At 44.1% G+C, this 18,173-nt stretch overlaps 1 protein-coding gene and 1 non-coding gene across 2 annotated transcripts; one reads left to right on the top strand and one right to left on the bottom strand.

Moving 5' to 3' along the window:
* The first annotated feature begins 11,245 nt into the window (after nucleotides 1-11,245).
* On the top strand, nucleotides 11,246-11,317 carry TRNAE-CUC (transfer RNA glutamic acid (anticodon CUC)). Its single transcript has one exon. It is a non-coding gene; the product is annotated as a tRNA-Glu (tRNA).
* A 4,368-nt stretch (nucleotides 11,318-15,685) lies between these two features.
* LOC127763951 (uncharacterized) lies at nucleotides 15,686-18,029 on the bottom strand. Its single transcript, XM_052288758.1, has one exon. The coding sequence runs from the start codon at nucleotides 17,962-17,964 to the stop codon at nucleotides 16,105-16,107; it is 1,860 nt and encodes a 619-aa protein (XP_052144718.1). The 5' UTR covers nucleotides 17,965-18,029; the 3' UTR covers nucleotides 15,686-16,104.
* Between the last annotated feature and the right edge of the window lie 144 nt (nucleotides 18,030-18,173).

The following is an 18,173-nucleotide window of genomic DNA, read 5'->3' as shown; positions in this document are numbered from 1 at the left end:
TTTACGACTAGAGAATTACTTAGAATAAACAAACCCAATAGGTCCATTAATTCCTCGTCGTCCTTAAGACCCACCACACAAAATTCGTGCTCCATTAAAATCCACCCCAACTCACGTCATGCAATTGTTATTGTGCTTGGATTATACTCTGTTAGCTACCTAACGCCAATCCAACAATCAAAAGGAATTCACTCAAGAACACATGAATTTTTCCGCCAGATCCAACCGGATCGGCGCCGCCGCTGCCTTCGCCGCCAACTTCTTTCCTACTTGTTTCTCAGACAAGAACATTATTAGTACAGATAGGAGTCAATTCCCTCACGCTACCGATTTGGACAGCTGGAGCTGGTGCTCATTTGGCCCAGTTCGGTCCGATTACACGAGAATTGGTCTTGCGCACACGAATGGGCCTTGCTAGACGAGTATGTACTTCCTCCCTTGCAACTTCAGTCTTCTGTAGTAAATCTGGGACACTGACAATCCCCTCCCCTTGAGATTGGCCTTGTCCCCAAGCCAATGCCCCAGGAAAACGTTGCTTCAGCTCAACTAAATCTTCCCAGGTCTCCTCACCAGCCACCGCATCAGACCACTGAACTAGCACTTGGGTCGAAGAAGAATTACCTTTTTTAACTTGGTGGGATTCCAGAATAGACACAGGAACTTGATGAAGAGATAGGGTAGGCAAGCGGGGTTGTATAGCATGCTTGAATCCAATAGCTGGCTTGAGCTAAGAGACATGGAACACAGGATGTATAGCACTGTGATCCGGAAGATTTAAGTGATAAGCAACCTTACCAACTCGATTCAGCACTTGGAATGGACCGAAGTACTTAAAGCATAGCTTGTGATTTGCCCTGCGTGCAATTGAAGATTGAATATAAGGCTGCAACTTCAGGTATACCCAATCGCCAACTGCAAATTCCCTGAAATTTCTCTTTTTATCAGCATAGGACTTCATCTGTTGCTGAGCTCGGTTAAGGTGTTGTTGCAGCAACTGAGTCATCATTTTTCGTTCGGACAACCAGGTGTTGAGATCAGAAATCGAACAGGCATCCTCTCTGATGCCAAAATGCCCAGGTGGATATCCATACAACACCTCAAAAGGAGATTTAAGCAAGGCTGAATGGTATGAAGTATTGAACCAGAATTCAGCCAAGTACAACCACAGACTCCACTTAGATGGCATGGCATGAACAAAACAGCGCAAATAAATCTCCAAGCATTGGTTAACCCTTTCGGTCTGCCCATCAGTTTGAGGGTGATAAGAAGTACTTAAGTGCAGCTTAGTACCAGACCGAGAAAACAATTGTTCCCAAAATTGACTCGTAAATATCTTATCACGATCAGAGATGATGAATTGAGGCAAACCATGTAACTTATAGATATTGCTCATAAAAGCTTGGGCCACATCAAAGGCAGTAAAAGGATGACACAAAGGAACAAAATGAGAATATTTAGAAAACTTATCCACCACAACCAATATAGAGTTATACCTGCCAGACTTAGGCAATCCTTCAATAAAGTCCATTGTTAGAACTTGCCAAGCACCATCCGGAACAGGGAGTGGTTGCAAAAGGCCAGGATACCGAGAGCGACCAGGTTTGGACTGCAAACAGACAGAACAACCAGCAATAGCGTCCTTAATCCCTTGTTTCATCTTAGGCCAAGCAAACAAAGCCTTGATCCTTCTGTAAGTTACTGGAAAACCCGAATGACCTCCCATAGGACTACTGTGCAAGGCATCAATGATCTTGTGCTGCAAGGCCAGATTATTGCCAAGCCAAACACGGCCCTTATACTTGATAATGCCACTACACAGAGAAAACAATGGTCTGGCAGTAGGGCAGAGGGCCAGATCAGACAATAACTGAGCAGAGTAAGGGTTTGAAAGGTAGCCATCACTTACTTCTTGGAGCCAAACAGGGGTACAACTGGAGACAGCATTCAGTTTAGAGGAGTCCTCAGAATACTTCCTAGAAAGAGCATCAGCAGCCGCATTAGTACTGCCCTTGCGGTGACAAATTTTAAATTGAAGCCCCAACAACTTGGTAAACGCTTTGTGCTACCAAGGTGTGTGTATCCTCTGCTCATTCAAGTGCATAAGGCTGTGATGGTCTGTCAAAATAATGAATTCAGCCTGCTGGAGATAAGAGCGCCAATGGTCAACTGCCAATAAAATGGCGAGGTATTCCTTTTCATAGGTAGAGAGGCCTCTATTTTTCAAACTCAATGCTTTGCTAATGTAAGAAATAGGGTGGCCTTGCTGGGAAAGAACAGCTCCAATGCCAACATCACAAGCATCTGTCTCCACTATAAAAGGTTGAGAAAAGTCAGGAAGGGCCAATACTGGTGCTGATACTAATGCCATTTTTAAGGATTGAAAGGCCTGATCTGCTTCAGATGACCAAACAAAGGGAACATCCTTTTTGAGCAAGAGAGTGAGAGGTCGGCTGATAATACCAAAATTCCTGACAAATTTCCGATAATAGCCAGCAAGACCCAAAAAACCTCTCAACTTCTTAAGAGTTGTAGGTACTTTCCAATTAACAACTTCTTCCACTTTAGACTGATCAGTGGTAACCCCTTTATCAGAAATGATGTGACCAAAATAAGAAAGTTGTGTCTGTGCAAAAGAACATTTGGACATCTTAACTTTCCACTGCTGTTCAGAGAGAAGTGTCAAAACTTGTCTAAGATGATCAAGATGGGAAGTCAGATCAGGACTATAAATAAGGATATCATCAAAAAAGACAAGTGCAAACTTCCTTAAAACAGAAGCTAAAGTGGCATTCATAGCCCCCTGAAATGTGGCAGGTGCACCCGTGAGACCAAAAGACATGACCCTGTATTCGTAATGACCAGTATGCATTTGAAAGGCTGTTTTATACTCCTCACCCTCCACCAAACGAATCTGATGATACCCAGCTCGAAGGTCCAACTTAGAAAAGAAACGGGCTCCTGAGAGTTCATCAAGCAATTCATCAATGACAGGCATAGGAAACTTCCGTTTAACTGTGATAGCATTTAATTGCCTGTAATCGATGCACAAACGCCATGTACCATCTTTTTTCTTAACCAATAGTGCAGGTGAAGAGAAAACACTGGAACTAGGCTGAATCACCCCAGCAAGCAACATCTCTTTGACCTGCCTCTCTATTTCATCTTTTTGAGCAGGATTATGTCTGTAAGGCCGAATGAAAACTGGTTTAGAATTGGGCAGGAGAGGGATCTGATGGTCACAAGCTCGTTTAGGAGGCAGTCCCTGGGGCTCCTCAAAGATAGACTGAAATTCCTGCAAAAGCTGGCCAATATCAGGAGGAAGAGGCACTTCTGTGACAGACAAAATTTCCTGCAATTGTAAGACATGCATAACAGACCCCATCTTCAGCATGCCTTGAAGTTGTTCACCAGTAATACCCAAACAGTGGTTGGTTTGAACCTGAATACCCAACAATTGCACTTGACAACCAGCCCTCTAGAAAGACATCCATTTAGCAGTCCAATCCACACTCATTGGACCCAGTTGCATCAGCCAATCCATACCCAAAATGACATCATAAGTGCCAAGGGGAAGAAATTTGAATTCAGTGTGGAAAACATAACCTTGAGTGCACCATTCACAATGAGGTATAAACTGAGAGCAAGACAAAAGACCACCATCTGCAACCTTCACTGATACAGTGTTAGGTAGCTGCTGTACCCCTTGTAACTGCTGAGAAAGAGCACTGTCCAAGAAGGAATGAGAACTACCAGAGTCAATTAACATAAGGACTTCCACACCCTGAACCCATCCCCTGATCCTGAAAGAAACTGGAGATTCAGTACCAGAGATAGCCTGTTGGGAGATAGCCATAAGAGTTGGAGCAGTTTGTGGAGAGTCATCCTCCAGACTGTCAGACAAAGAGTCATCAACTTGCAAAACCTCTAGTAATTCTTGTACAACATGTAACTGTACGGCAGGAGCACATTTGTGATCTTTACCCTATCGCTCACCACAAGTAAAGCAAAGCCCCTTAGCCCTTCTATAAGCTTTGAGTGCAGCCAATTTATCATCCCTAGGTCTGACAAGAGTCACAATGGACTTCTTATCATCAGCTGCAGCAACTGTAGTGACAGGAATAGATGTGGCAGCCTGGGAAGACAGTCGATTAGTGTGTCGATAGGTGACAGACAGTTCAGGCCTCTTATACTGACTAGATTGATCCCCTTCCAAAATCTCTTCCTGTAATAAGGCTAGAGAACAAGCAGAGTCTAAATCCTGAGGTTTTTTCATCAGCACACTAGAGCGGATAGCAGGTTTCAGACCTTCCACAAACTTAGTGACAAAATAGTTCAATGGTAAGGCACTTTTATAGGCCAAGAGTTGGTGCATTATACCATCAAACTTCTCCACATAGTCAGACACAGAGGAATCCTGAATGAGATGGAACCACTGACGAATAAGTACTTCCTACCTAGCTTTAGTAAAACGGAGACATACCAAATCTGTGAACGCTTGCCAACTAAGCCCAACCAACGTGGACCTTATGGACTGTAACCAAAATGCAGCGTTCCCAGTAAAATTCAATCCAGCCACCCGAACCCAATTGCGAGGATGAACTCCATAAATTTCAAAATACTCCTCACAATTGCTCTTCCACATCTGAGGACTATCTCCATTGAACTGAGGACAGCTCATCGGCGGAACATGACCACTAATTCCCATGGAACCCCCAAGCGAAACAGAATTATCAGTGGTTGGAGAAGAAGGGGACGAGGAGGGGGGTGATTTCATACCATCAGGCGACTTAACCAACGCTTGAATTTTATCCACCTGCTCCTGCAGCTCCAGAACAGAATCTTGAAGCAGATCCACGCGCTTCTCCACCTCTGGAAAACGAGATTCAACTGCAACCTTGAGCACCAAGAACTCCGCACGACTCTTCTCTGCAGATTGCTCACGACGCTTCTCGCTCTCCTCTTGCTTGCGCTCTGCGTCCTCCATCTTCTTCAGGAGCAAATCAAGTTTGCTGTCCTGATCCAAGACCTTGGCCACCATTTTAGTCACGTAGCGGGGTTTCTCGTATTCAGCCGTGGCTGAAGCTTTCCTCAAGAACTCGCGTACCCGATTGAGGGAGCCGAAGCTTTTGCGGGATCAGGTCGCCGAAGCAACAATCCCCACCTCGCTCAGGATTTACCACAAGAACCAAGAGGAAAAAATTTTGGGTGGTGGCTCTGATACCAGATTGTTAGCTACCTAACGCCAATCCAACAATCAAAAGGAATTCACTCAAGAACACAGGAATTTTTCCGCCAAATCCAACCGGATCGGCGCCGCCGCCGCCTTCGCCGCCAACTTCTTTCCTACTTGTTTCTCAGACAAGAACAGTATTAGTATATATAGGAGTCAATTCCCTCATGCTACCGATTCGGACAGCTGGAGCTGGTGCTCATTTGGCCTAGTCCGGTCCGATTACACGATAATTGGTCTTGCGCACACGAATTGCCTTGCTAGACGACTATGTACTTCCTCCCTTGCAACTTCAGTCTTCTGTAGTAAATCTGGGACGCTGACATACTCCCTTCTAATTCTATTGCCATCCACTAAATCAAAATTTTCATAGATGACATCGGTCGACAAAGATAAAGACAGCAATCGATTGAGTAACAAATAGTTCAAATACCAAGAAGACTAAAGGGGGAGGAGGAGACACCATGGAGATATACAAAAGAAATCTAAGAACCTATTAGTGATTATTGATTCAATGGATTTTGCTAACTGCCATTCGACAGAAATTTAGGGGAACAATCTTACTACTTTTGTGACTTCTGATTAACTTGAAAATTCATGCAATGGCTTCCTTCTCCTCAAGTTTCAGCGATCCCCAACAACTCCAGTAACCCTCCAACAAGGAGACGGCCACCATCCCACTGGGTTAGGTTTTTCATGGTCAGATTAGGAGGAGTAATGGGTTTTGAGGCTAGGGCGTGATAGCCTGGTAGTGCGCGATGGTGTCGGGAAGGCGTTGAGGCAATGGGGCACTGCTGAAGCTATGAGAATGGAGGAGCATGATGGAGGTGGCACGGAAATCAAGAATATGTTGATAAGGTGACGATTAATCTACTCGTGGGAGCCACCGAAAACATAGAAAGATGATGTGGGTTGGTGAGGAATATGATGAAGGAGAGGGAACAATGATGTAGAGAGGTGGAGGGAGGAAGCCGGTGGTGGTGTTGTGGCTGGCCAACGGGTTTGGCCTGCGTTGGAGGCGACATCGGAGAGGCGGATGGATAGCGCCTCTGAGCCGGGGAAAGAGGTGGGAGGTGGCGGTGGCAGTAGGCAAGTCGAGTTCGAGTTAATGGGGATTAGGGATGAGTGCACTTGAGATTATAAGAGTGTGGGTAATTTGTGAGGCATTGAATTTTAATCTAGTGGGTAGAAAATCGTATTATTAGTTTGGGGAATTTCTTAGACATGCTGTATATGGTAGTCCGGTTCAAACAAAAATATAATTTGTTACAAGCAATTGTGGTTGGAAGAGTACTAATAGTAGATATGCTTTGTTGTGGTCTTGTTGTAATGTCGTGGATAAAAGGGACATCATGATCGTCTTGCACGGTATAACATCGGTTCTACTACCGTACGTGCTCGATCGAGGTCCTAAACCTTCAGCAAAAATGAGCAGACGGCCGGCAAAACTGACAATAACAATAAGGAGAGTCGAAACGCACAATGAACTTAAGAAGTGGGGGGAAAATCAATTAGACGCGTCGTCATTTCGTTCGTCTGTACTAATCCAGTACGAGGCAAACTTACACAACTTTGCTATGAACCTAGCTACAGCTCACGGGTGCTACTCCCTCCGTTTATTTTTATTTATCCACCGAATTAAGCCGTGATTAACATCAAGAAAATGCCATCTGCGTCAGACGTACTGTCACTGTGCAAGTACGTAGACAACCGCTCGCTTTTAATTCGGTGCGCTCTGAAGCTTTCTCTAGCTTATCTACCTATATCTCCTCCTGTTTAATTTTGCCACGTACTTTTCCTGGTCGTGGGTCACCATATGACCCGATCCCAGCGGACAAACTCACATGATTACCCCCACTAACTATTTACTGCCCGTTTGTGTATGGTTCGCCTCGCCGTGCGGCACTGGTGCGACGACGGCTAGGCCAGGGGCATTAGTACGTTCCGATTGGAGCATTTGCTTCTGCCGATCTGCTGCGTCACCTGCAAAAACGGCCAAAGACGACATGCGGCTGCATCTGCATGCACGTACAGGAGGCAGCCGTTTCAGTTGCGCTACTGCGAGATGCGACCGATGAGTAGCATGTTGATGCATGCCGGTCTTATTGGACTCCCGAAGGAGTAAACTTGAAGAGATTTTGGATTACTTATTAGGTTTTGATTGGTCTGAGTTACGGGTTGATAAGTCCTTAAAAAATTGACGAACTAACAAAAATAATTCACAATTTAAAAGCTAGTATGAACAAACAAACTTATAAATAACTCTAAAATTAAGTTTTAAAATTTAAATTTTGGATTCGGCAAATAAGAGAAGCATACAATGAGAGGCTTAATTTTTCTCCACTTTTTCATACCATGCCAACTTTTGTGATTCATCTGTTGATGGAAAAAAAAAGAACAATCTGTTTCATTTCCAGTCAATGTCTTCCATCATTTTCCCTGCAAATTGCTCCTACTATATATACTACCTTAGTGTAGAAATTGGACGGGAAAACTGCATAAGGGCATTCACGATGGAAGCTACTTCTAAGAATGGCCTTAGGGAGAAAGAATGTGGAATGTAGATTGAAGTTATATCTTATAATACCCTTCTCACAATGTATGGTGGCTTTGACTAGGGCCTGAAATAATTCAGTTCATAAACTTAGCTAATATATGTTTTACACTAAATAAATATGCAGAACAACCTTTAGAATCATCAACAAAAGTTACATCATAACCATTGGCCTACTTGTCAACCACTAATTATATTCGTTTTGCCTATCAACACATCTTCCCACTCTAGGCACCACAACTCCTCCCACTCCAGCCACCACAACTTCACTATTGTGGATCGAAGGCAGCCCCACGACCTTCCCCCTCTCCAACTGACGTCACCAAGACCTATGCAAGGTGGATCGAAGGTGGTTTAGATCAACGGGCTACTCCACTGTCTAGCCCTGGCTGCCGCCATCCTTCTTCACCTCAAATCCAGCCATGTTGAGGGCAGCTCTACCCAACAAGTTCGGCGGCAAAAGACAGTGACTTGGTCGATGACATCTCCTGGTCGCGGTGATGGCAATGGTGACAGGGTCCTAATAGTATGCAGTGCTACTAGCCACGTTCCTCCTCTATCTATATCTGACCCTCTCCACTAGTTGCGGACTTGTCGGTCGTATCTCTAGCCATTGCCTCTTTGCTTTCCAACCGACATTGTCAGTACTCGCAACATTGAGGTCTGTGCAACCACGCGGAAGGAGGGGGCATATTGTGGGGCGATGGCCTTACCGACGTGGCTTGCATGCTTTAGCTACACTTGCAAGTGTCCCATCCTAATGAGACAATTGTGCTCTCTGCAAAGGCACAAGAAGCCTTGTGAAGGAACTATCTCATTAGATATATCACCACGGCTCTGACATGGTGAGCCCAAGCACTCACCCTGATGAGGCAACCGTGCCGCGACGACGCACGAGAAGCCTCACGAGGACACATCTATGGCTGATATGCCATCATAACTCTGATGTAGTGAGCCTGAGTCACTCGTTAGGTACTCACACTATGTATGACCTAAGTGTATGTGTAATGTTGACCTTTTATCTCTTTTAGGGTCAAATATCTAGTTCTCCCAACCATGCATACAGCTGACGGTTCTTTCACAGTTCAACTCAACCCTTTTCTAATATTCTAACTCAAACATGTATATAAATTTTAACCCAACCCTTTTATTTATTCCTAAATCTTTAGAATTTATAAAGTTATTTATAGACTAAAGGTTTAGATCCCATTCTCGGTCACTCTATATGAAGAGTGGGTGACAATTATTGAATTACTAGTACTTGAATGAAAGGATCCAAACGAACTTCTGGCGTGTGGATGGCTGCTCGGCCTCGGATTGTCTAGGCTCGCCGCATTTTACGCCTTGGAGAGAGTTGGTGATTGACTGTGTGCAGTGGAGTACTGGATGGCCAGAAAAGATTAATTAGGTCCTGGATTTGCTTTTTTATTTACAGACCTTTTACTGTTGCATCAAATCCCCGTGTATGTTTGGTCATGTGACTGTGGTGTGCTGTGAATATCAGTTGGATCACACACCAACACTTATATACTACTCCCTTCATCCATAATATAAGGGATTTTGAGTTTTTCTTACACTCTTTGACCACTTATCTTATTCAAAAAATTTATGCAAATATAAAAAATGAAAAGTTGTGCTTAAAGTACTTTAAATAATAAATTAAGTCAAAAAAATAATAATTCTAATTTTTTTAATAAGATGAGTGGTCAAACAGTACAAATAAAAACTCAAAATCCCTTATATTATGGGACAGAGGGATTACCAAACGGCTGGGCTTAAATCAGCTCATCTCAGCATGCTTAATTGACAGTTGACATCAGCCGTCTGCATCTATGCATGGTTTAGGCTGGACTATTGAGTTTCCTCCCTCCGGTGCCTAGAGCGTTTGATGTTGGCCAAGTGACACTGACGTCCATAGGTAGGCCGTAGGCAAGTACTACTCCTAGAATTTTGTCAGTCAAAATATAGCTAGTGGCAATCGGTCCCTTGACACAGAATTCCGCAGCTAATGGGTGTTCATTCCTTATAGTAATCCGTATACTCACCAGTGGCATGCACACCGAGAGTCCGAGATAGGCGGCAGGGAGCGGAAAGCCGGAAAGTGTACTACATGCACGATTAGTCCTAAAGACATTTCATCAGCAACTGGTGAGAGTATGTGGTGGCGTAGTGGCGGCAGGCTATTCAGCTTTGCCTTCACGGTTAGTCCTAAAAACGGGGCAAAATGAGGTCAAACCGTGCAAGTGAAGTGGGCACTCGGCACTTTGGGTTTAGCAAGACAGCCAGCAACCGCATGCAAGGCTGCAGTTTGCATGGAGTTTTTTTTTCTCCGAACACATCAAACAGATTGCACGTCAATATATTTAAAAGAAAAGAGTGTTTGATACACAACATAATCAGTCAGGCCGACTTATGTCAAGGAAAGAGAGAAAAAATAAAAACAAAAACCGAGAAAAATGAAGAGACTACTACAACAGCTAAACACAACTCCAAATAGCGGGAAGGAGGCAGAGTCACACTACCCTCCCAAGAAAACCCCAAAAGTAGCAATGCTAGGTCGCCAGCTAACGACCATAGATGGCCTTCTGAGAGGATGACTCTAGAACCCCTGAGACCGAAGAGACCGCAGAGTCAAAAACTCTGGAGTTTCGTTCCTTCCACAGCTGCCAAGAGACTAGTAGGACCAGAGAGTCGAAACCGGCACGAAGATGCTCAGGTAAGTATGCCCTAGAAAATGGCCACCAGTTCTAGAGCCAATTACCACAGGGTGGAGAGAGGGCAGCCCAACCAGAAGGCGACAGCACACGGAGCCAGACTTGCCAAGCGAACACGCAGTCGAGCAGAATGTGGTTCGTCATCTCAAGCTCCTGAGCACAAAAGGGACAGACCGGGTGACTATCGATGCCACGCTTCTGGAGAAGATCGGTCATCCAGTAGCGCTGCTAAAATGCAAATCAGAGGAAGAACTTGCATTTAGCATGACCCTTCATGTGTCAGAGAAGATCAGAACAGGCAAAGGAATGCTAGCCATAGAAAAACGCGCCTGGTATGCCGAACACGCCGAGTAGCGCTGGTCACTTGTCCAACGCCAAACAAGCACCGTGACAGTCTCCTCTCCAGCGTGTCACAACATGTCTGGCGATGTGAACTTCTACGTATCGCAACCCAAAAAACAATTTTAAGTATGAATATTTAATTTGTTTTTTATTACAATATTGTAGGTTTATGAAGTGATATATCACATATTAATATATACATCTTCTTAATTTTTTTTAAAAAAATCATAACAATTCGAGTGACACATAGATTAAAATAGTTTCCACTTTAGAAACTGTCTAGGAATGCAGCCAGTCGTCATTGGAATTCCATTTCAGTGATTCTTGCAGCGAGAAGAATAGAGCTGAAGAACGAATTAAAATTCAATATATTCATTAAAGACATTTCATTCTTCATTTAGAGTATCCGTTGTAGTCTAGCTGGTTAGGATACTCGGCTCTCACCCGAGAGACCGGGTTTGAGTCCCGGCAACGGAAAGTACTTTTTGCTGGCAGTAAATTATTTTAAACTGCAAATAATTGTCTCCATTAGCGTGTTTAAACTGCAATTAATTGTCTTCATTAGCGTGTTTTGCCTGCAATTAGCTTGATAACTGCGAAAATTCTAATTAGGCGTTTTTCGATAGGATTTTTAAGTCTTCAATTATCCTCACACCGTGTATACATTAGCGTGTTTTGTCTTGCAATTAGCTTGATGACTGCGAAAATCTTAATTAGATTTAATAGTAATCTAATTAATACATGGTCCCATCTGTCATACACACACTGCGTCTTAGAGTCCGAGCTATAGCTGGCTACAAATCTGTAGTCCGCTGCTCTTCTCTTTCCTTATTTATCTCCTTAAAATATGTTTGCAGCTGGCTTATAGCCTGCTATTGTACTGGCTCTTAGGCATGCTCCTCCCCTGCGTCGATTAGGCATGCTCCTCCCCTGCGCGACGCAGCCACGTGGTTCACACGGAGAGGGGGTGGCACAGTTTTTTTAATTCGTACGTATATAAACTTCATATATATGTATATTTTTCATAAGTCAATATTTTTATACGTAGAATTTTTTATGCATACATACATAAACTTTGTATTGATATAATACATATTTACATATGTATAAAGTTTATACGTGTATATACATATACATGCTATATGTATCGGGCGCCCGCATGACCTATTTACATGCACCATCGAACTGGATTGGTAACGAACCTCAGCAAGCTTCTCCACCATGGAGATATGAATTGAAAATTTGACGTCCCTCATGTCCCGCAGGATAGTACCACCTCCATCTTTAAATATTTTTTACGTGAAATTTGTTAAGTATTATTTATTTTATTGTGATTTAATTTGTTATTAAATGTATTTTAAGAATAACTTATATATTTGCATATCTGCAGTGAAATTAACTATGTAAGTACCTTTTTTTTCTTATTTTATCATTAAATTTACTTTAAACATTATTTTTTTTATCTTTACTAATTTATATTATTAAAGATCCTTTACATCTGGCTTTTTACAATAATATGTTCCTAGATGTTGCCTCAAACCTTTAGGAACACATGAATTGACCCTACTTGTAAAACTACTATAAATACTTACATTGGATGTATATACACAAACATATATCCCGATCACATAAAGCAAGTACACCTACAATATGTACACTAGATGGTACCCCGCGCATTGTTGCGGGATACATGAATAAAGTAAAAAATGGCACGTTTGGCAGGATCCTTAATAAAAAAGGATTCAGTAACCAACATAAGAATATTTAAATAATAATAAAGTAGCTATGGGTGATTGCTTCTTGGTGAACGAATTATGTTGGATACAGCTGAGTAGACCCACGCTGTTTATGAATTACAATCGATCATCACGTCAATGAACTTGGATGAAACAGTTCAAATAGAAGAAAAAGGTATAGTTTGCAAGGTAACACACTTGCAAATTGCAGAAATTCCCCAAGTTAAGTAAGACAACAACGGTGTTAAAATGTAATGAAAAATCAACCATGCTGATACTGATGTGCTCCACCATGCTGAAACTGATGCACTTGTCCCCCGAGCCAATATTGTTGTTCCTCCATTAAATTCTCCACCGTGACCATGATCTTGACATTGACTTCTTCTTCAGACATGTGGATATAAAATTCGTGGTCCCACTAGGCGTGCCAATCTGTGTTGACGAAAAAAATCGAACACACCGGCCTAGGAGATCTGCTTAGCTCCTGTGCAGGTCCAAAGATTGATGAGATGCGGGCGTGCCAGTCAGTTTGATCCTGCAACTGACAAGATATGCAAATAGCAGATCTAAACAGCCGATCGGCTGACAAGCCGATGGAGTAGTTCCAGCCGATAGCCGATAATAGCCGATACCGATACCAGCCGATAGCGATAGGGTTTAAGCAACCGGCTATAAGTCCTATGTGAATAATGATATAAAGGCAATCGGCTGATGATAATATAATATAGCAATATAATCCAGTAGAAATCAATCGGCTAACAATATGAAATAGTAGAACAAATATTGATCCGAAGGTTAAAGCACACATCAGTTGGAGGTCTGATGTCATAAGATCCACAAGATTAGATTAAACATTGAAACCTTTGTTGACATCGGCTAAATCCAACTTATATGTATGTGCAATCCCTACAAGCCGATGCAACGTCCAGATAACTTATCGGCTAGCACCCCGATAAAACATTAGCATGAACCTATCGACTTAACAAGACTTATATTATCAACAACAATCTAGTAGATCGAACCTAACCGATGCAGCACGAGATTGTATATGATAATCTAATACTCGATGAGCCGATAGATCTGTCTAATGTGATGGATATAACAAATCTATTTAGAACAGCATTATGATTGTAGAGATATATCGGCTAAGACAGGAGATCAGACCTAACCGAGACAGTCCCAACTAAACCGATGCGTCTCTAAACACAATGCAATTAGAGATAGAATTGAGATATCAGGTAGGCAAATATATCAACCAAACCAGAGCGATCCAAGAGATCAAATCGATGCAGCCTTGAACAACACCAACGTAGTCGACAGATTCACCAGGGCCCGACAGAACGTAGGACTTACCCCTTCGCTGGAGATCGAAAGCCGATGCAGCCCTGCGTCAGGTGCCCAAGTTCCGCCGGAAGATAAGTAAAAACCTCAGGGAAGAGGGTGGCGATGCGCCGAGAGTATTATTGATCGATAGATTGATAGATTACAATGACCCCGGGTGTACATATTTATACCCATAGGGAGATACAAGTCCTTGTCGGACAAGAAAGAAACTAAAAAGGAAAAGATAAAGTCCTTATCGGACACTAAACACACTTTCCTAAAGGTAAAAGGAAACTAATAAACTATGCCTAATTAATAGATAACTGTCATGTCGCATCCTTCTTGAACTCGAACTCTTCTAGATAAGCTTCCTTTGATTGATCCGACTCCACCAAGAACACGACATCGTGGCGACTTGACTCCCATCAGCTGATTCTAGAACTTTAAAGCCGATACTGACTCTAAACCGATGATAACTTTGGGATTACCAAATTTCACTGTTAACACATGCCCCCCAATTTTGGAGTATGAGGACTCATGCTTCAAAATTATCTTCTGTCTCGCCTTGATAACTCCAAAACCGATCTTCATTTGCTTCTTGCAATCGGCTTTCATGAGCTGATACTAATGTGCTCCACCATGCTAAAACTGATGCACTTGCCCCCCGAGCCAATATTGTTGTTCCTCTATTAAATTCTCCACCGTGACCATGATCTTGGCATTGACTCCCATCGGCTGATTCTCGAACTTTGAAGCCGATACTGACTCTAAACCGATGGTAACTTTGGGATTACCAAATTTCACTGTTAATAGTACCCATTTCAACTGTTGATGACAAATCCTATGGTTAAAAATTTAAAAGTTTTGAGCCTTAAAAACTGTCGACAGATTATTAGCTAGTTCCAATTCTAATTAGGCATGCTCCTCCCCCGCGCGTCGCAGCCACGTGTTGCACGGAGAGAGGGGTGGCGGTCTTTTTCGGTTTTTTTAATTCGTACGTATATAAACTTTGCATACGTGTATATTTTTATACGCCAATATTTTTTATACATATAATTATTTATATATACATACGTAAACTTTATATTGATATAATACATATGTATATAAACTTTGTATTATACCAATACAAGTATACATATACATATACAAAGTTTTTATACGAATATATATTTTTATACATAAAAAATACATATACATAAAATTTATATTATACATATACGTTGTCTATACGTATATATACACTTTATATACATATTATAAGTATCGGGCGCCTGCCCGACCTATTTACATGCACCATCGAACTGGACTGGTAACGAACATCAGCAAGCTTCTCCACCGTGGCGATATGAATAAAAAAAATTGACGTTCCTCACCTCCCGCAGAATAGTACCACCTCCATTTTTGAATATATCTTTTTGACATGAAATTTGTTAAGTATTATTTATTTTATTGTGATTTGATTTGTTAAGAATGGCTTATACATTTGCATATCTGCAGTAAAATTAGCTATGAAGTAAGTTTCATTTATTTTGCTTTAACTTATTTTATCATTCAGTTTACTTTAAACATTATTTTTTTATCTTTACTAATTTGCATTATTAAAGATCCTTTATATCTGGCGTGCATTTTTTATGTTTACAATAAATTTAAATAAAACGTATAGCTAAATATTATGTTTAAAAGTTAAGAACGTCGTATATTTAGAGTAATATATAGTGTAGAAATGCAAGAAAAAAACATATATAGGCACACATATAGCTTGTCTAATTGCAGTGAACACAAGGACAAAATCAACTTGCATATATACATTTTGGAAGCAGCAAATTAAATAATCGGTTAGTTACAAAATAGAAAAAATAAAAGGAAAAAAATAAAAATAAAAAGCAAGGCTCCTCAAAGAATCGTACAGTAAGGAAACCTTTTAGAATCAAGCTTGCTAGCCTATTAATTTACAGTCCCCCAAGCAATACGTCCCTAGATGTTGCCTCAAACCTTTAGGAACACATGAATCGACCCTACTTGTAAATACTTACATTGGATGTATATACACATACATATATCCCGATCACATAAAGCATTGATATAGTACGTACACCTACAATATGTATATATATATGGATTAGATTAGCACTAATTAATTAATTAATTAATTAATTAATTTCTTAGTTCATTAGTCGGCATGACCTCCTTGTCATGACCAGGTCACTCTTGAGTGTTCTTTTCTTTGCTCTCTGATGAAATTCCGATGCCAACCTGCAGCCAGGGCAACGACTCCCCTGCCACTTTCATGTCCTTGAGGTCGCCGATCTTGGCTCTCTTGGCGCTCGTGCTGTCCGCTTCATCGTCCTCCGTGGTCACGCCGCCGGCCGCGTCGTTGATGCGGCTGCTCGTCGCGGTGGTCTTGTTCACGTGGCTCCCGTTGCTGTGCCCTGTCCAGGACTGCAGGTACACCGACGCCGCCGCGTTGAGGCAGAGTGCGCCGTCGTTGAGAGCGGCGACCTGCTGCTGCTGCTGCTGCCTGGCCGCGACCGCTTCTGCCAGTGGGTTCGTCGGCACGTTAAGGTCTAGTATCCGCTGGTCGGTAGGGTCGAATATTGGGCGCCCGAGCGTGAGCTGGTGGCACATGGCGGCCATCATGGCGTGGTCTTGGGCGACGGGCTGGAGCTTCGTGAGCGGGTCCGTTGCGCCCGACGTCAGCCAGTGGCATCGCTTGTGGCCGCCGAGCGCTTGCCCCGACGTGAACACCCGGTGGCAGATGGAGCACTCGTGCACCTTCCCCTTCTTCTTGAACGGTGAGACGGCGGATGGCGCCAACGGTGTCGGCGCGAAGTCCTCGACCGACATCATCATGGCCATATCCGTCGACGAAGCTCCGGCGAGGACAATTTCACCTGCGCCAACGCCGCTTGCCGCTGCCTTGCCGTCAGCATCAGCACTGGCACCGATCGTGTTTGCATCCATGCTGATATCGCTGGTGATGACATGAGAGGTGGTGGCCCTGGTATTGTCATGAGGAGCGGCTGAGACGTGTTGCTGCTGAGTCTGAGTCTGACTAGTCTCGTTGCGGCTGCTCTCGAGCTTCGCGGCGAAGCATCCTTTCACCTTCTTGTGGCTGGCACGGTGCCCGCCAAGAGCCTGGTGCGATGTAAACACCTTCTTGCATGCCTTGCACTCGAACATGCCACGTGGCACGGTCGAGATGTGCTGTGGCACCACTTGCGGAGCGATCACTGTCATCTGAGCCATCATGGGGGCTGCCATCGAGATTGGCTGCGGCACCAAGAACCTGTTCCTCTCCTCGTCCTTGCTACCTGATGCGCAGGACTCTTGGTCCGCGTCGTCGACGACGATGGCTGGCTGTGCAACACGCAACGATGATGACGAAGAAGAAGAGAGCATCACGAGAAAGTTGGCGAGGTCTTCCTCTTCGGTAGACGGAGCCGGCAGCTGTAGCTCGGACACGGAGCCGGTCCCGACGGCCATCACTTTAGCACGGCGCGAGCGCTTCCCTTTCGACCACCCGCCCGCAGCCAGTGTGAGGTCGTCCCCCTCCTCCTCGTCCTCGCCGTCGTTTTCGTCGCCACCGTCGTGAAGCGGCGGCGAACGGAGCGAGACGTCGAGGCGACCGTCCTCCTCGTCAAGGCCGCACCTGCCATGATCCAGCAACGTCTTCCACGACGTGAACTCCTTCCCGCAGTTCTCGCATGTCCTGCAGTTCCTTGGCCGCCCGGGATTGGTCCGCAGCGCGTACATACGTTTCGTCGTCGTCGTCGTCGGGCTCCCGGCTGCCTCCGACGGCTCGCCACCACCATCGCACGGTGACAGCGAATGATCATCATCGCGGCCGTCGTCGTCGTCCATCGTGTCGTTGTCGTCGCCGATGCCGTGCGCCCTCATGTGGCCGCCGAGCGCGCGACCGCACATGAACCCCTTCTTGCACACCTTGCAGTGGTGCCTGTACGTCAGAGGAGGAGGAGGAGGCTGCGGCGGCGGTGGCGGGACCAGCCGCAGCGACTGCGGCGGCGGCGGCGGCCGATGGCTCCCCGCGACGACCATCGCCATGATCGCGCGCGGTCGATCGACGACGCTTTATTTGGGCAGTGGGCAGGCATGCGGGGCCGGTGCGGTCGAGATCGATCGCTGAAATCCAAATGGAGACGGCGAGGGACGTTATATATGGGAGCCCGACACGGCGCTACTAAAGATAGTGGCAGTGGAGCACTAGAATAGGCATGCGTCCGTGGAGCTAAACCAGCTACTTGAACGGGATG

The sequence above is a fragment of the Oryza glaberrima genome, chromosome 2 (assembly GCF_000147395.1).
Source record: "Oryza glaberrima chromosome 2, OglaRS2, whole genome shotgun sequence".
NCBI classification, from domain to species: Eukaryota; Viridiplantae; Streptophyta; class Magnoliopsida; order Poales; family Poaceae; genus Oryza; species Oryza glaberrima.
This window is presented reverse-complemented; position numbering and strand designations above follow the sequence as displayed.